The following is a 19,399-nucleotide window of genomic DNA, read 5'->3' as shown; positions in this document are numbered from 1 at the left end:
CCTAAGAGGTCTGTAGGGGGCGTGCATAAGCGCACCAACGTGCCTACTGTCCCTGTCCTATTGTATCTTTTTATTTTTCTTATATGTATCAATTTCATGTATTTATAACTATGTTTATACTTATACCTATTATTTTTTAAGCGATTGACAAATCAAATAAATCAAATAAAAAAGTAATCAGCATATTTATTATGTATTAATGTCTTCCTAATTTGGAGAAAGCTCTGTTTGGCATTTTATGTAGAACTATTCGTTTGGATGTCTAAACTAATCTTCAACCCATGCAAAGATTCAGTGGGAAATTTGAGAAGTAATGTATCCTTGTCTGAAAAGGACAAGATAAAACATTTACATATTTTCGTTTTCTTCCAAAGCAATCATATACATAATAAACACCCCAAAAACATCATGCTCACATTTGCTTGGACAATGACAAAATAACGTGACTTTTCTTCATAATTTAATCTCTCACGCAAAACTATTGCTCCAGACAATGTCAGAGGGATGTCAAAAGTCCTATTTGATGTCTGCAAAAGAAAAAAAAAAGGAGGAGGGAAAGGATGGATAAAGAATTGTAGGAAATGATGAGTTAACAGTTTAAGACCAGTGACCAGTGGTAATTAATGACAATGCCTCTAGCTACAGAAAAATGTAGATTATTGCACACATTCTACTTTTAACTTTTAATTAGCTACTTTTCATCCACATGAACTGGTGAATTTTTTTTTTTAAAAGAACAACCAGAACTTCGATTGCATCTAAAATATGTACTTAGCAAATTTTTAAAAGGAGGGACATGATAATGCTTAATTTAGTTCCGGTGAAATTAAACTTCATTCTCAAAGATCACAAGACAAAATACAATCAAGCTTTACCTTTCAACAATGAAAGAGTAACAAAAACACTCCATTTTAGATACAAAGAGAATAAAATCAAAGAAAGAGGGCTACAGTGACAATGCAAATTGATATTAATAGCTAACTTGGAGAAATAAAATCTGCTGACACAGCCTAACTCTAATATGATTATGATTATTGTATACTGTACTGCTGATGTGTTAAAAGTCAGACATGAAAACTGCATCATTCTTCCATTAACTATATTTAATTTAAATTAAATTAAGTTAAATTAATTTAATTTAATTTATGTATTGGATACTCCATCCCTGAACAATGTAACTTGAAAAATTATAAGACTCTTTAGTTATGCAGCAACATAACTGTGAATGGAAACATATTAGGTCAGGAATAGTAACCCCTTGTACACTTAGGATATTGAATATACAGACATTTTTGGCCCGATGATCTTGATGGGTGTATACTTTTCACTAATTTAGCTGTAGATTCTTCCAATCTGATGCAACATAAACAAAAGCATGGCCTTTTCTTCATTGAAATTGTAATGTTTCTGAAATTTGAAGAAGCATCAGTCCTTCTCCCATAGATCTTTCTTTCGTTTGCCAATAACTGTGGCAACAGGTCATTTCTGGAAGCCATCAGGATTTATAGAGCAAAGGCTATGAGCTTTCTGGAGCTCACAGGTTACCAAATGCAGACACACCTTGTTCAATGATCTCAGTTAGCAACTGTTCACAAATATGAAGGTAATAAACAGAAAATCAATTTTCAACCAAAGCGTGCATTGCATGAACATTTGGACGTGCATACCCAGATAGTTGCACCTGACAACAATGCACACTGGAGTGAAAGTAATGCTGACCTTGTTGCACAAGAGAATTTTAGGTGAATGAAATAGCAGCACCCAGTGATCTTCATAGCCTCCCCCTCTCTCCCCTCCATGTGAGATGTTTGCTAGGAACCATTTGACTTAATGACCATATTGCTGGAACAAATTGTGGTCACTAAATAAGGAGAGAGGGCATCATAATGTGCCCTCCTTCAAAGTCATTCCAATTTCGTAATGGACCTGACTGGTTTACCCAGATATGCATCTAACTCTTCTTTAAAACTGCATTCTAGTTTGACTACAGTAGAATTCATTATGTATTCATTGATGTATTTATTTATTTAATACATTTATGTACCACTTATCTCATATACATGACAGTGAGCAGATAGAATAGAGGGTGCGGGGGAAGCAACCAAAATTAAAAACAGGAATAGCATTAAAATAGCAGCCAGGGGCACTCATAAATATTCAAGAAAACCATAAAATGGTCTCATTATTAACTATCTAGGTCCCAGGCTTATTATTTACTTTATTTTATCTGTGTCAAATTTGAAGACTGGCCATGGCAGAGAAGGTAGTCCTTCTGGATCCCAACAGGTAAAAGTCTATTTTGGCTGGGGCCCAGATACACATCTCCTGCTGGAACTAACAGGACAGGTAAAAATATGAACCTATTTTGAGATCCCTCTGGCCTCAAAGATCCTATGGGGTAGATTTACATCTTCATGGATAACTGGAATAATAACTAAAATTTCTTTGGTGTTCTACTCACTATCATTTGACTTTGAAAGAGCTCCATCAGAACGGAAACTACAGGTTATAGACTACAGATTATGGGGAGAAAGAGCCAAAGTTTTATCCCAAAATTATATAGCCCAATCTTATTGGGAAAACTGTTCTCAGCAGCCTATTATTTTGCCAATATCCTTTGCCAAGTTCAGATAAGACTTTTTATGTTTGCTAGATTCAATATGCTGCCTTCATGATTATAAAGAAAGGAATTTAACTCTATTCCTCTATTAGAAGGTCTCTGACTTTACTTGCCCATGTCCTTCCTCACCATACCTTTTATTCAGTTTGACACAGAGACTTAGTTACCCCTTCATGATATGGTCACATCCTTACTATTTTAACAGATAATCATTGACAGTCTCCAAAAGAGTGACTAAATTTAATTCATTCATCATGATATATAATTAAAACATCTAGCCTCAAACTTTATGATTTTCTGTGTTCAAAAATGAAAGTACTATGCCGTTTCTGATTCATTATCTCCTTTAAGAGCCAGTCTGGTAAAATGGTTAAAAGAAAATGGACTGGAAAAAGGAAACTATGAGTACTAATTCCATCTTGAGCAGCTAGGTGGCTTTGGGCTTGACATTCTTCATGTGACTAGGAAGAAGATACTTGCAAGCCACTTCTGTAAAATGTTGCTAAGAAAACTAAAGGTCCTGTAGAGTCCTGTAGAACTCAAGAGACACAACCGTTTCAAAGAACGGCCACCACTATATACCACCTCTTTTAAGAATATTGCCTTGTTCCATAATAGCAGTCAGACAAAACCTGATTTGAAAACACATTACAAAAAATGGTACTCAAACCTTTCAATATATATATTTAAATTAATAAAAGAATAAATTAAGTATAGCTAATGTATTCTATTTTACTTTGTTTTAAAATTTATTTCAACAATTTTTACTGAAAATAAAATTTCACATACTGGATCGCTGGGATTGTACTGGATGACATACTCTATCTGGCCATTGGGTCCATCATCTATATCTGTGGCGCCTCTGTTTCCAGAGAATCCGGTGAAAATTGTAGTTCCAACTGGTGTTAACTGAAAGAACAACATAAAGTTCATGCTTAAAAATTCTTGAAGGAAACCCAAGTTCTGTAATTCAAATGTTTATAAGTATGCTGGCAACTCTCCCAGCTGAAACAAGATTATCAGAAATCATGTATAAAATTTTAATATACAGCAGCAGCCTTCAATCTTTTGGGCACCAGGGACTGGTTCCATGGAGACTGGTTTTTCCGTGGACCAGAGGGGGCGTGGTTTTGTGTGCTGCCTGCATCCTGCAGATGGGGTTTCGCTTGTTTGGGAGACCAGTTGCTGGCATGCCACAGACCAGTGTTGGTCCATCTACTGGGGGTTGGGGACCCCCTGATATACAGTAGAGTATTTGAAGGGGGAAAGAAACAAAAAAGCAAAAGAGGGAAAATAAGAAGACACACTTTATTAAAATTACTCAACTGAATTGCTTAGCTTAAAAATAAAAGGACAAGTTAATTATCACATATTTTCATGGTCCCACCCAAGCTCATCACAGATAAGGCTTCATGAAGAAAAAAGGCACTCAAATTAAAACTTGAATAGTAGTCGAAACTAATATCTTAGGCAGGGGTGGGATTCAAAATTTTTAACAACTGGTTCTGTGGGCGTGGCTTAGATGGTGGGCGCGTGGCTTGGTGGTCATGTGACTGGTTGGACATGGCTTGGTGGTCATGTTATTGGCTGGGTGTGGCCAAATCAATATCACTCACATCGAGGCATGCATCTCCTCGCCTGGTCTCTCATGACTGTGGGGATGCTGCAACAGTTGTAAGTGTGAAAAATGGTCATAAGTCACTTTTTTCAGTGCCATTGTAACTTCAAATGGTCACTCCACACAAGCAAAATACCAGCAAAGGAGGGGAAAAAAACTCCAGAGAAGTTCCTGAGACAGGAAGTCTAGTCATGCCAAGAAGGGTTAACGGAGAGGCAGTTTCTGTAAGCAACACCAGAATGTTTCTTTCCTGCCTTCCTTACAGGATTAGGCCAGTAATTCCTTCTAACAACCAGTTCTCTGAACCACTTAGAATGTTAACAACCAGTTCTAGGGAATAGGTGTGAACTGGTAGAATCCCACCCCTGATCATAGGCCTCCTGATTCAAATTATATTATCAACTCTCAGAGATAAGAATATGGATCAGCTTCCCAATGCTTTTTTTCTGCAACTTTCACCATTGCTCATGCTAGCTAGGACTGTTGGAAGTTGTAGTTCCTCAATATTGAATCATAAAATCATAGATTTGGAATAAACAATTTAATCTATCAATTCCAACTCTCTTCGGGGTAAGAATTGTGTAAAGTATCCTCAAGAGAAAACTGGGAAGCCTTTGCTTGGACCACATGCAATGAACAGAACTTACTGTCTCTCTAAATATTTGAGTCTATCATCAAACTGCTATTTTAAAAAGGATATTTTCCCTAGCATTCCCTAGAACATTAATTTGTGTCATCCACCCTGAGACAATAGAAAACAAGGCATTGCTTGGAATGATAATTCAGACAATGTTAATATACCCAATTTTCTTGGTCTTGATATTTTTACTATCTTCAAAATTGAACTCAATACCCGAGTTGAGGTCAAGGATATGCAAATAGAAGAAACATTATTTCCCTTTAATTTGGAAACTATGTTCTATTGATGCAATTTACATTTGCTGTTTTGCAGCCATGTTACCTTCATATTCAATTTGTGATTAATTATACTCCCAATATCTTTTTTAGAGTTATTGTTGCCAAGGCAGGTATGTCCTATCATATTTGTATATGCTTATTTTTTCCTATGTGAAGAATTTTGCATTGTCAGCTCATTGTTCAAGTTTGTTTTGATATATCAGATGGATGTTATTGGAGGATTTCTGTCTTCATCGACTATCAAATGTTCCTGTCATCTACTAATCTGAAAAACTTTCCTGTTTCATCCTTGTTTCTTTAAAAATAATTATCCTTAGGAAATTTTGGGACACAGAAAAGTTTGCAACCACCCCATGACAATCCAACTTCCCCACATTAAAAAATAATTTTAAATGGCACTTACAAAGTTATCTGTTCTGCAAAGGCCAAAAGAAAAGTTTGTTTTCCAAATTCCCAGTATAGGTAGCAATGATTAGCTTTTTATAAAATAATATGACAGGCATAGAAAAATCTAAGATGAATAACATCAGTGGAAAAGTATATATCTCTGCATAAATTTTTCAAAAATAAGAACTCTGTTAGATGTATAGTATGTAAGGCAAAATTTGTAGGAGATGACCAGTTTGATCCCAAGGAAGGAGTCAAACATGTTATCCGTCTTGAGTCTTTTTGTACTCACAAGAGATATAAATCCAGAGCAATTGAATTATGTTGACTCTTATCTATTGCTGATTGCTTTGACTGTTAGTAGTTCAGATTCTCGTAGAGAGATTTAGCATATTAATAAATCTACATGTTCATTTGAACTGCCTGGACTCTTGATTTCCTGTGCTTGACAGAACTGCTTCAAATCTTATATTCTATCCCATTTTCCATTTTTCTTTTATCAAAATCTATTGGATTTCTATTTCTATGGTTATATAAAATGTATCCAATAAATTCAACACTAGAACAAGTTCAAGGAAACACATAGAAAATGTTGATGGGTTTTGATTTTATCCTTGTTCCTTGGCAAGTTATGCCATTGTTATTTTCAAATCAACAAAATAGATTTTAAGAACAGAGTGAAGTGTGTTTGCTGATAGTCCTTTGGATAAATCGTTGAGATAAAGTACACTGGTTATTTTTCAAAAAGTTAGTTGTTACTATCTATGCTGGGGAACAATTGTTTCCTTATCACTGATCCTTGATAATACATAAAGGAAATATGGTACTATTTTCAACTTTAAGGTAAACTATATGTAGACAAACTGACATTTCTTCCTTCTGTCTTTATTGTGTCTTTCTAATTTATTTCTTAATGAATTTAGCCTACATATACATTTCATTAAAGTTTTTTTTAACTTTAATAAAATAGAAATATAAAAATATAAAAATATAAAATAGAAATAGAAATAAAGACAATGGAAAAACAGGAAAGGGAAAAGCAGATTCAAGAGATGGGAGGGAGAAAAAGAAATAAAAACAAAAACAAAAAGCAGTAACTTTCAACTTATTGGCAGTAATATACATAATAAAGTTATAGTATCAACTTTTCAGTTATGCCAAATAACAATCACTAGTCATTTCTAGAACAATAACCCACTTTATTGTCGAAACCTGAAGTCAAAATTTCATTTTTTTTTCTCATTCACAAAGAAAGTTCAAATAACCACAAAACTATTGGCTTTAATAACTATACCCTATGGAGATTATTATTATACGGTCATCACACAAGACTCCTTGGTTTCATAATCAGATGAAGAATTTAAGAACAGAATTATCTGAGAGATTATAAAATAATAGAGGTCTTTTTTCCAGATCTTAGTTTAACAAGGTCAGTGGTGAATGAAAAGAAACAGAAGAGGATTGAGCTACATGGCTGTTAGTAGAGCCATCTTGCCTTCGCTTGATTTTGATAAAGGATGACAGCTTTTATGAAACTGTTATTTAGAGAAGAAAAGTGGTGAATTCACTAAGGCAAATAGGAGAGCAATTTCCCTGCTTAGAATGTAAAAAGTTCTAGAACAAGCCCTAAAGCTCCAAAAGTTTTTTTGCAAGATGCTGAAAAATAGGGAAAATTGGTTTATATTTTTAAAAAATGAACCTCAGGTGTTTTGAAATTCAATTCTTATAGGAAATCCTTAGAAATAGACTTTAAGGACAAATAATCCAGTAGACAAAAATCCTTGCATCATAAAAACTGTAATTCATAGTCTTAAAATGATAATATATTTATTACATAAATATATAGTTTCATACATATCACATATATTTTTCCATCTCACTTTTAAAACAACAACCTGGAAGAGAAAATATTTTACTATCTGTTTTTGCCTTAGAAACTTTAGTAAGTGAATGTGAGCTTATCTTCAAATAGTTTTTAGTTAAACAGTAAACAGATTTATGTATACCATATTAGAACTTCATATTTTGATGATTTTTTTTTTTAAAAAATTAAAATACACAAACTTCCTCAATTAAAATATACTAATAACACACATATTATGCAACTTATTGTTTCATATTAGGGTCATGAAAATGTAACATGTGAATTATAGTTTGAAGACCTTAACCCAAAGTTGTTGATCTTTTTCTTTGACACAGTACTGTCTCAGTTAATTGTGTTTAGAATATTCTTAAAGATATATACCATGTTTCTCATAAAATAAGGCCGGGTCTTATTTTTTTTTTTTGAGCCCAGAGAAATGACTAGGACGTATTTTCGGGGTTGACTTAATTTCCTCCCCCACATGCACCCCATTCTACAGTGCCCCATGCACAGTCACCTCTTCATGAGGCCACTTCTATCAGTTGATGGAAGCTCCCCGAAGGCAGAATCACCAGCCGCTTCTATCAGCTGGTAGAAGCGGCCTCGTGGAGAGTTGAGTGCACATGGGGCACTCTAGGTGGTGGTGCGCGTGGGGAGGAAATCTATCAGCTGGTAGAAGTGGCCTCGGAGTGAGCGCCCACATGCACTCCCCTCGCCACAAAGCCATTTCTATCGGCCAATGGAAGCTCCCCAAAGGCAGAGTCACCAGCTGCTTCTATCGGCTGGTAGAAGCGGGTTCGTGGTGAAAGGAGTGTGCGTGGGGCACTCACCCTGAGGCTGCTTCTGCCAGCCGATAGAAGCGGCTGGTGACTCTGCCTTTGGGGAGCTTCCATCGGCCAATAGAAATGGCTTCATGGCGAGGGGAGTGTGCATGGGGCACTCCTGTCAGGAGCGCTCCACGGGCAGCCATGTCTTGCCCCGAAGTGGCTGGTGACTCTGCCTTTGGGGAGCTTCCATCGGCCAATAGAAATGGCTTTGTGGCAAGGGGAGTGTGCATGGGCATTCGCCCCGAGGCCGCTTCTACCAGCCGATAGAAGCGGCTGGTGACTCTGCCTTCAGGGAACTTCTATCAGCCGATGTTCTATCGGTAGTACAGGGTGCTCCTAAAGCAGGGTGCTCCTAAAGGCAAGTTTTCTGCCCCCCCTTTCCCCCCATTTCTCTTCACCTCATGTAGTTTTAACGAACGATGTGAGAAATGGCGGGGAAACACATGGATTAAATAGGCCTAATTTTGGGGGGTGGGGCCTAATTTCACCTCATGCCCAGAAATCATGCTGGGCCTTCCTATTGGTGGAGGCCATATTGTTGGAGAAATACGGTAGTTGTTAAGAAATATATAAATGCATGTGATAATAGTAATGCCATTTATTGTAGAAACTAGAAAAAAGAAAAGATAAAGATAAACCAAGCAAATGTTATAGAAGGATTAAAGATCTATACAAAGCAGAAGAGGAAAGGAGTTCAATTTCTCCATAAAAGACACCACAGACAACCTAAAGAAGCCATGATAGGAAATCTCCTTTACACCTTTTTCTTAGCCATCATAGATGCTGAGTCAAACATGAATTTTAAGCTATCAAGTACATCATGGCTGATGCCAAAGCAGCATGCATTGCTTCCAGATTAGTTACTTTATACTGTATATAACTACTTCAACATTAACAACATGTTTTTAATGGTATAGTCATGGGCACACATATAGTAATCAATAATCTACTAAAATTTGCAAACATCTTAGACCAAGATTAACAACATTAGCTGCCCAGAGTCACCCTCTAGAGCAGATCAGCAGCATAAAAATTCATTCATTCAATCAGACAACCAGGTAATAGTTAAGCATAGGGGTTGAATGGCAGACAGAGGGATACAATCAAGATCAAGTGAAGTATAATATCACTCTATAAAGCCTTAGTAAGACCATACCTAGAGTACGGCATCCAGTTTTGGTCATCACACTATAAAAAAGAGGTTGAGACTCTAGAAAAAGTACAGAGAAGAGCAACCAGGATGATTAAAGGACTGGAGACTAAAACATATGAAGAACAGTTATAGGAACTGGGCTTGGGTAGACTAGTAAAGAGAAGGACCAGGGGAGACATAATAGCAGTGTTCCAATATTTGAGAGGCTGCCATAGAGAGGAAGGGGTCAAGCTATTTTCCAAAGTACCCAAAGGCCAGACAAGGAATAATGGATAGAAACTGAACAAGGAGGGATTTAACCTGGAAATAAGGAGAAACTTTCTGACAGTGAGAACAATCAACCAATGGAACAGCTTGCCCTTGGAAGTTGTGGGAGCGCCATCTCTTGAAACTTTCAAGGAGAGATTGGACTCCCATCTGTCAGAAATGGTGTAGGGTCTCCTGCTTGGGCAGGGGGTTGGATTAGACGACCTACAATTTCCCTTCCAATTCTGATTATCTGTTGTCTGTTATCTGGCTTCAGTCTTTCAGCATATGAAAGGTATCATTAATATGGATAAATAAGGAGGCCAGAGAACAGGTGACCTGTGAGCAACATTTTTTTTATAATTCAGTGGATATAAAATCACCGCCAAGGGCCTTATAATTTTTTAGTTGATTAATCAATTTGTTGGTGTCCATCTGGGAGACTGATGGTCAAAGATGAATGTTATCTAGCAAGGTTGAAATGAAAAGCTGATGGAAGAGGAATCTCTATAATTGACTATAAAACTTTACCCAACCCTTTAATGGAAATCATAGCTTCTGGCCAGCATGACCTATTAGTTGAGGTACTTGCAATTATCTTTCAGTAAGATTTTTGTCTCTTGTGGTTTGGATAGGTAACTCCTGGTTATTTTGTGTGTGTATGTTTCTTCCTTTTCATTAGCTTTTCATAGCTTCCCTTAAGATCTAGAAATCCATTCCTAGTGACAGGTTGATTACTAGATTTGTAACACTTTCTGCCTCGAGTGTGGAGGTTTACCTATGCTGATGGGTGAATAGTGACCTATCAAACTTATGTATCACTATGTGATACATAGAAAAAACCTGTGTCGAATTTGACTTCTCAGTCAGGACCTTTTGCAGCTCAAGGGTCAAATCTGAGGCAGAAGTAGTTGTGTCATTCTTGACATTTTGTCAGACCATCTAATCATCAGTCTTCATGATAGATTCAGGCACTGATTTCTGGAGTGGTACTGGCTTAGCTCTGAGAGGGCTTTTTGGTTGAGAAACATGGTTATTGAACTCAATAGCTTTGTCAGTACAGCTGCATCTGGCATTAAAGGCATGTGGTAACATATCCCAGATTTTGGATAGCCAAGTCAGCTCTGTCAGGTAATTTTGCAGTTTATCTAAAGTGGCATTTTTTGAGGAAAGCTTCTTGCAAGGAGGACAATAAATGCTTGTTAGGAAATCATGTCCTGATGAACTAGCTTAGGGGATAATGCCTTTTTCTCACCTGCCCTCATCTTAGAAATTGGGGACAGCAGATTATTTGATATAAACAAACAAATGCCTATTCAATCTTGTATCCTTATATCAAGAGAAATAGCTTCAGGAAAGTGTACCAATTAGTATTGGAATAATGGAGGCTCTACAAACCATATCTTCTATAACAAAATGACATCATATTTACTAATTAAGTCTAAAAATATAGGTCATCTATTCTGGATTTCCAGCCAGGAATGTTCCAGGAAAAGGACAGCTTTTTGACTTTTGCTTGATCAGCTAGAAGTTCGATTATTATATTGGATCAACTAAGGTGAAGGTTTTCTTGATGGGGATAGGTTATGGTAGTTGAGAAGACAGCATGGTCTTCTAGTAAACTATATGGTTGGAAGTCTTTGAGGATCTGTTTGAAAAAAGGAAAAAGTAGGAAGACCCAGATCATAGGGTGCCAGTGAGAACTCAAGCTGGAGGAAATAAAATATTAGGGTAAATTAGATGATAAGTATTACCAACAGGATCACATTAAGATCAGGTTGAAGGTTGAATACAATGTTTGTTTATTAAGGGCAAGTCAACACCCTTCTAAAAACTATAGTAGGAGTGGGATAGTCATCTTATTTGAAGGTTAGATGATATGGCCGTTTAGGCATGTTCCTCAAGACTCTTGAACCATGTCAAAACACCATTCCTTGTTTCTATTTAATATTTTAAGTCATCTAAAGTTTTATCAAAAGTGTTTTTTAATTTTGAAAAGGCAACTGGACTGATTATTTGAGGAAAAGGATGTTTCATTTCCTATCCTGGAAGCTTCATCAGTTGTATAGGATGGTGTGTATGGGAGATGAAAGGACAGTTATTGACAGTAGAGATTAGTTGTTGTGGAGGGGATGGTATATTCTGACACAATGGAGCTTGGGGGAATGGAAAGATTGTATTTTATTTATAGTCAACTGTCCTTACTATTCTTTGAGAGCCATTGTGGTTACTTGGGGTTTTATCTGTGACCTCAGGGTCACCTGAATCAATGGTCCTCTCTACCAAAAATGTAGATTTTGCTGTCTTCAGAAGAGTGACTCTTATATTTCAAATGCAGAAACCAATGAAGTTTCCAGGATAGGAAGCGAAACGTTTTCTTCTTTCTAAAAAAATATCAGTCCAGTTGTCTTTTCAAAATAAAAACCACTTTTGATATCATTCCTTGTTGAAGGTCTTTTCTCTGTTGTCTTTAGTTGTGCAGTGTAGACAGCATTACAATCTTTGTGTACAGGCACTTAAGAGGTAAAAGGCTTTACCATATCATGAATTAATTCCATAATTTGTGTAAGGTTCAATTTTAGACAAAATCTCTGCCTATCCATCTTTGGCCATTGTATCGTAAGAGTTAATCAGTTCAGTTTTGACCAGGCCTAGCAATGTTTCTCTAACACTGTTGGAATGTTTGAATATACTCTTTTGCTGTCAAAGATGGAGATAAGACAAAGGAAGTGTGGCAGATGTCCAAATTGGACACATTTTTGAGTGAATAAGCTGTTGCAATATTGTCTAAAAGAGGTCTCACAGCTAGATCAATAAACACTTGAATGGGGAAATTCCAAAAGATTACAGAAAGGAACTCATTTTTAATCACATTGATGGAACAAATGAATTTGTGAAGAACAATGGGGCCTTTTTCTATCATTCAGATTAGGAAACCAATTAATCAGGACAAGATCAATGGTATAGAGGTGGCAGAAAAGCAACTTGCTTAGAGAAAAATGAACAGAGAAGATAGTCCCCTATCTTCTTGCATTAATGCTATGATTAAGAATGGATAAAAATATCTATCAATAAGTGAGAGAAACATTCTCTTTATGATTTGGGCTTGCCTAAGCTCTAAGATTACTGCTTTCACACCATTTTCCTGGCATAGATGCTCAATGAAAATAAACTTCTTCCCTTATCTTTATCCCTTGGATAAAGTATATATGAGGATCAAATATTTTCTCAGGTTGTCAGTTTAAACAGAAATAGCTGATAAATGCTCAGACAGAGCTATAATAGCTAGGAAGAAAAGAAGACAATATTTAACTAAAAAATGTGAGGAGAGTTTTATTTAGCTCATCAGCCAGAAACTAATTGAGGGAATAGGTTTAGATACTACTCTATGGTGGGTAGCATACTTATTCCCAAAAGTCATAACTGCATGCTTATTCCCAAAAGTCATAACTATCCATTGTCTTTCTTCATTAGTTCATTGAGAAAAAAAAAAACACCATTGACTCTATTCTTAAATTCACAGGTTTCCAAGAGATAAAGTCTTCCATATGAGTATAGTAAGAGGCTAATTTATCTTCAGTTATTTGGCTACCTTGGCTACTTCCAGAGTTGGTTATATATCTTTTTTTTTTCTTCATAATACCAGGAACATTTGAGTTCAAGGGAATAATTTTTAGGTTGTACGATAGGAGAAGTATTGAAATAGGATGACATAAAATAAATAAGGTAAAAAATAAAGGGTTCAGGAAACAATAACTAAGTATTTCAGAAGGACTTACTGGTGAAACTGTCTTGGAGGAGGGAAATGTCAATATCATCATCGGTGACCTAAAATAACACATTCTTAATTCTTACTCCCTGAAGTTCCTCCTTTACTTGAGATACATTGATAACATTTTCATCATCTGAATTCAAGGAAATGAACCTCTCATCAGATTTCAAATTATGACATCAATAGCTTTCATCCTACCATCAACCTCAGCCTCAACTTCAAGCTATGTTTAGAACAGATCAATTTTCTTGATGTGCTGGTAAAACTACACATATACATGAACACATTATTTTGGACATCTATAAATCATCATGTGTATCAGTGTGTTTCCAGCCAGATGCAGAACACACCACCAAATCTATCATTTGTAGCCCAACTGTGTGAAACAAATGGATCTCTTCTGGCTCATTTGACAGAGATACTCCACTGATGGAATTAAGCTAGGCATTCAGGAGACTGAACTATCCACTCAGAAGGATCAGACAAATCAATATAGCTAGATCAATTCCCAGGGAGGACCTTATTAAAGACAGTTTGCTGAAACAGAAGAACACTGATTGCCACCTACAACTCAGAGCTCAAACCATTCAAATCCCTTACTACCGTCCATATTGAACATGATGCAGCATTTTCTCAGGCTTTGGTAGCAGGTCTATTCAGACAACCACTGACTAAATCAGAGTCTTATAAGTAACAAGAAACAGCAGAAGAATGATTTCATCAGGAGAACCAGACCCTGCAACAAATCCAAACATCTGTTTCCCTCTCCCCATATCTACCTGAACAGCATAATCACATATACACACAAGATGAAAGACACATTCATATAGTCTTTCTCTAATGTGAACTATGCTATCATTGTCTAGCAATGCCCCTCTGAATTCTATGTCGAACTTTGTGCAAAATTATTAAGGACACAAGTGGCACATTAGGTCTCAAAACAAAGGCTGTAGTCAACATAGTTCTCTTCCTACAGTTCCCAGGATGAACAACTCTCTGCCAGCTTTGGAAGCCATGTTAGCACCAGGAACTTCCACGCTACCATATTCTTGAGCATGGGAAGTTGGGAGGGGGAATTTCATGGAGTGTATGTGGTTAAACATAATAGCATTCTTCTTTAAAGTCAAGGTCATGTTATTTCTGCACCTGGCTGAGGAGTAGTAGAGGGGATGTCTCAAGTTGGAATGGATGGTGATTGGGGCATGTGATGGAATGATGGGTGCAGGGGGTGGATTTGTAATTTTTTACTTATTAGTAAAAATTCAGATTCAGGTTTTTCCAGATGTGTCAGCATAACTTCGCTAATAAAAGGAAACTTTGAGAAAATATCTGTCTTGGAGTTTTTAAGTGGATTTGGGTTTTTCTGGAACCCTGACACCCTCATTGCTTCCTGCCTCCTGCCATGCTGGACAGTTGCACTTTCAGCTCTTCTTATTCCAACAATCAGATGGATACTGAAGAGTCCCAATAAGAATGAAACTAGTCAGTAGTTAATATTACGTTTAAAATTATATACCCCCACTACCTTAAGGGTGGCAATCATGAGCCCCAGATGAAAACAAATTCCCAAAAATGTGCAATATGGGAACATATATAAGAAAGGCATATATGCCCAGTTTCTAAAATTTGAAGTTTATACACAGTAAGTCATAACTGTGCCATAGGATAGAATTAAATCAGGTCAGTCCCCGAAGGCTTTCTGGAACAGCGAGATTTTAATGGTTTTCCTAATCCCCAATAGGACTGATATGTCCAGGGCATTTACAATTACAAGAGCTGCTTTGAAACCTCTGTGGTGTAGGAAGGAAGGAAGGGGAGAGGAGAAGAGCAATCTAAGTGAGAAAAGACAACACAATACAGATGTGAGAATTGTGGAAAGAAAAATTTCAGAGATCCCACCTTAATTATCTCACTATCAATCTAAGTGAGGATTTACTCTTACAGTTTTCAACTTTCTCTTCTCACCACAGAACTAGCATTATAGATACTCTCCTGAAATCTGTGTGGTTGTGGTTCCTTGGTCTTTCCAGCTATTTGGAACTTGACATATTAAAAAATAAATAAAGTTTTGCTTTTATTCTGTAAGAACTGCTGGTCATTGCCCTGTGTGCTGAAAAAGAAATTTACTGCCTTTCAGTAAAATGTCAGGAAAGGCATTTAGCTATCTGCATGGTGAGTAAGTGAACTGCAAATAGCAGTTCAGTCAAACAGCTGTTAGGCCCGTCTGAAGGGAGTGTAAAGGACCCCCTATTTTCCTCAACACTCAATATTTTATTTCCAGTCTTTGGCCCCAGTACAGAGTGCTATTACAGTAAAGACACAACCTGCATCACCTTTGCTATTTGTTTTTTTTGTTCCTAGCAGAAAAAAAATGTGACTGCTCTTAGAAAGAATGTTTGCTTCTAAAGTTTGTGGAAGTCTCTTCTGTCATTTGGAAAATTTCCAGTAAAATAAATAGTTGGTATATTCGCATATGGTGATTCAAAACCTTGCTTTCACGCCCTATATATATATACAACTTTACAAGCACAACTATAATGACGTTTAAAGCTACAACTTTAAAAGCACAACTATAATGACGTGGGAAAATACCTGAACAAAGCTGAATACCATACATGTAAGTGCCCGCAAAAACTTAAGAAAACAAATGTATATATTTATATATTTTGAAAACTGAAACCACTGTAAAAGTCTGACTCACAGACGAACATAATACAGAAGCCTGATGATGGCAGATGAGATTCTGCCGAAACGTTGCTACAACTTTAAAAGCACAACTACAATGACATGGGAAAATACCCGAACAAAGCTGAATACCATACATATACATATACATATACATATACATATACATATACATATACATATACATATACATATACATATACATATACATATGTATAAAATTCATTCATTCAATTTCTATAGCTATTAAGCTATTTATATGGGCATTAAGAGTTGTAAACCTAATCCTGCATAGCTTTTTCTCTGGTAATATCACTCTACTAACTAGAGCATACAAAACATTTGCTAGACCAATACTTGAATACAGCTCATCAGTCTGGAACCCGCATTACATACCTGATATTAATACAATTGAGAAAGCCCAAAAATATTTCATAAGAAGAGTTCTCCACTCCTTTACTTGTAGCAGAATACCTTATGCCACCAGACTTGAAATTCTAGATCTAGAAAACCTAGAACTACGCCTCCTAGAACTAAAAACCTAGAAAACCTAGAACTACATCCTATTTTTCTTTCTTTTTCTTATTCATATCCATTTCATGTATTCATAACTATGTTTATACTTATACCTGTTATCTTGTAATTGCTTGACAAAATAAATAAATAAATAAATAAATAAGTAAGTAAGTAAGTAAGTAAGTAAGTAAGTAAGTAAGTAAATAAATAAATAAGTAAATAAGTAAATAAGTAAATAAGTAAATAAGTATAAAAAATAGCTGCCCATCTCAATCAATGACTCTGGGAAGCCTACAATACACTTCCCAAAATATATTAAAACACTAAGTTATTTTAAAACAATAAACACATCTAAAATAAATATACCTAGCAGCTAAACTACCTCCAATAAGCCAGGAAATTGAGTCCTTGACACATTCAGCACCTCAGCTCATGAACGGAGCAAACATGTTAGGGCCTTATGAAAGGCTAACAAGATTGGGGCTATTCTAATCTCCAAAGGGAAGATCTTCCATAGAACAAGGGCCACTGCAGAAAAAAAAAGCCCATCTTTGATTCCCTGCTAGCTGAAACTATTTGTCTGGCGGGATCTGCACATGCCCATTCTGCTAGATTGACTTGGATGGATAGAGACTTTCAGAAAAAGGGGATTCCCTCCATTAACCTGGCCCCAAGCCATGGAGGTCTTTAAAGGTAACAACAGCACCTTGAATTGCACCCAGAAAGATACTACATATAACCAAGGCAGCTAACAGAGAAGTGGTTTTACATGTGCCATATATCTGGCATCATTTACTACCTGTGCAGCAACCTTCTGCATTAGTTGAAGTTTCCAAATACTCTACAAGCCAGGCCCCTGTAAAATTATAGTAGTCTAAATGAGAGATTACAAGGGCATGCAATATGTGACAAGGCCCATAGAAGGGGTACCATCCAAAGATGTGCAAAGTCTTTCCTTCGTGACTGCCACCTGCTTTTTGAGCACAGCCACAAGTTCTAGGAAGACACCCAGATTGTGCATGAAATATGGAAGAATCTCAGCTCTGGCAGTCCCAAATACTCACAGCCACACTGTTTCGCTAGAGTTGTTCTTCGGACACTGGGATAGGCGATCCACAACATTACTCAAAGGGCCTGTCTGCGTTAGAGGGGTAGATATAAAGGTTGGTGTCATCACAGTAATCATGATATCTCATCCCAAACTGCCAGATCACCTCACTTAGCGGTGTCATGTAAACGTTAACTAGAAGGGAAGAGAGAACTGAATCCTGAGACATTCCCACATAGTAGGATCTCTCTCTCCCTCTATCAACACCAACTGCAACTGGTACTGGAAGAAGAAGGAGAACCAGGACAATATTGTGTTGCCTACCCCCAAAGCCAGCCAAAAGGATATCATGATGGTATGGAATGCCACTAATAGGTCAAGAAGAACTAGAGTGGATGCGCTATCTCCATCCTGCTCCCATCAGAATTCATTCATGAATGAGATTAAAGACATCTCAATCCCAAACTCTATGAGCACTCTTTCTACCACCTTCCCGAGAAAGGGAAGATTTGAGACTAGACAAAATCTATCTATCTATCTATCTATCTATCTATCTATCTATCTATCTATCTATCTATCTATCTATCTATCTATCTATCTATCTATCTATCTATCATCTTTCTTTCTTTCTTTCTTTCTTTCTTTCTTTCTTTCTTTCTTTCTTTCTTTTCTTTCTTTTCTTTCTCTCTCTCTCCCTCTCCTTCTCGCCCTCCCACCCTCTCTCTCCATTCGTTCATTAATGACGTTTGGAACTGATTGAATTGCAAAATGGTTGCCATGTTTCTGGGTAGAAAAATATAAATGTATTCAAAAAACACTTCATTAATTAGAAAGAAAACTGATGCTGTTAGTTGCCCATAACTTCATCAACTTATTGTCTCAACAGAAACTGCCTGTTGAAATGATAACCTACCATAGTTATCTGTTGTTGCTTTCTCTGTGTATGCCTAGTTTTACTTTCCATTATTCAGACCTTTTTCTGTGCTGGTTTTCAAAAAAAAAAAAAAAGAGCCTTATTTAGCAAATATAACTTTTGCCCAGAAGCAGATTTCTACAGATGGATCTCTTTTACCTGATACAAAAAAAAATTATCTGTGGAAAGGAAGCTGATATACAGCCACAAGGCAAGGCATTAGGAATCCAGAAAAAGCTTTTGCATCAGCACTGCCTATCTGTGGAAATAGCAGAAGGCCTTCTAATGCTTCCAAGGTTCGTTATCTGAAAACAAATAATTTGAATGTGTGAAAAGCACATATTTTATGCTTTGGGAAGTAATTGTCATATGCAGTGTGCAATATCTAGAAAAGTTTTTTTTTAAGAAGAACGTACAAAGATCACTACTGTACTACTGAAAGGAGACTTTGTATATATAGAAACCAAGGGCTATTCAGAAACTCAATAGAACTCGTGTTTATCCCTTCAGTTTTAAAACCTCTTCAAGTTCAGACCCCTTTTATATATATTCAGCACATAGGAGGAGAGTATACAGCCTTAGTCTACTCCTTTATCAACTTGGAACAAGTCATGTACTGTCAATACCATGTATACAGTATTTTTTTCATGAAGATAATGAGATATTGTGGGATTTCATCCTAAACATAAAACTTAACTCTGTATGAAAGACATATTCATAGTAGTAATAGCAATAGCACTTAGACATATACTACTTCATAGTGCTTTATAGCACTCTCTGAGCAGTTTAGAGTCAGCTTCCTTTTGAATGGAAGAGAATATTGGGCACACAA

General features: G+C 36.5%; 1 protein-coding gene across 11 annotated transcripts in view; it reads right to left on the bottom strand.

Annotated features, from left to right (window-relative positions):
• PCDH15 (protocadherin related 15) overlaps nucleotides 1–19,399 on the bottom strand; it is a 755,413-nt gene that overhangs the window by 294,649 nt on the left and 441,365 nt on the right. For all 11 annotated transcript variants that reach the window (XM_087964118.1, XM_087964124.1, XM_087964126.1 and 8 more), the window contains 2 exons: nucleotides 3,410–3,529; nucleotides 417–527 (listed from right to left, as the gene is read on the bottom strand). In XM_087964118.1, coding sequence (XP_087820244.1) covers nucleotides 417–527; nucleotides 3,410–3,529 — 231 coding nt within the window. The remainder of the gene's footprint in view (nucleotides 1–416; nucleotides 528–3,409; nucleotides 3,530–19,399) is intronic.

Source organism: Notechis scutatus, chromosome 4 (assembly GCF_049901735.1).
Source record: "Notechis scutatus isolate UNSWTSFEM ecotype Mainland chromosome 4, rNotScu1.2, whole genome shotgun sequence".
Taxonomy (NCBI): domain Eukaryota; kingdom Metazoa; phylum Chordata; class Lepidosauria; order Squamata; family Elapidae; genus Notechis; species Notechis scutatus.
The sequence above is the reverse complement of the archived record's forward strand: the minus strand, read 5'-3'. Positions and strand labels throughout refer to the sequence as shown.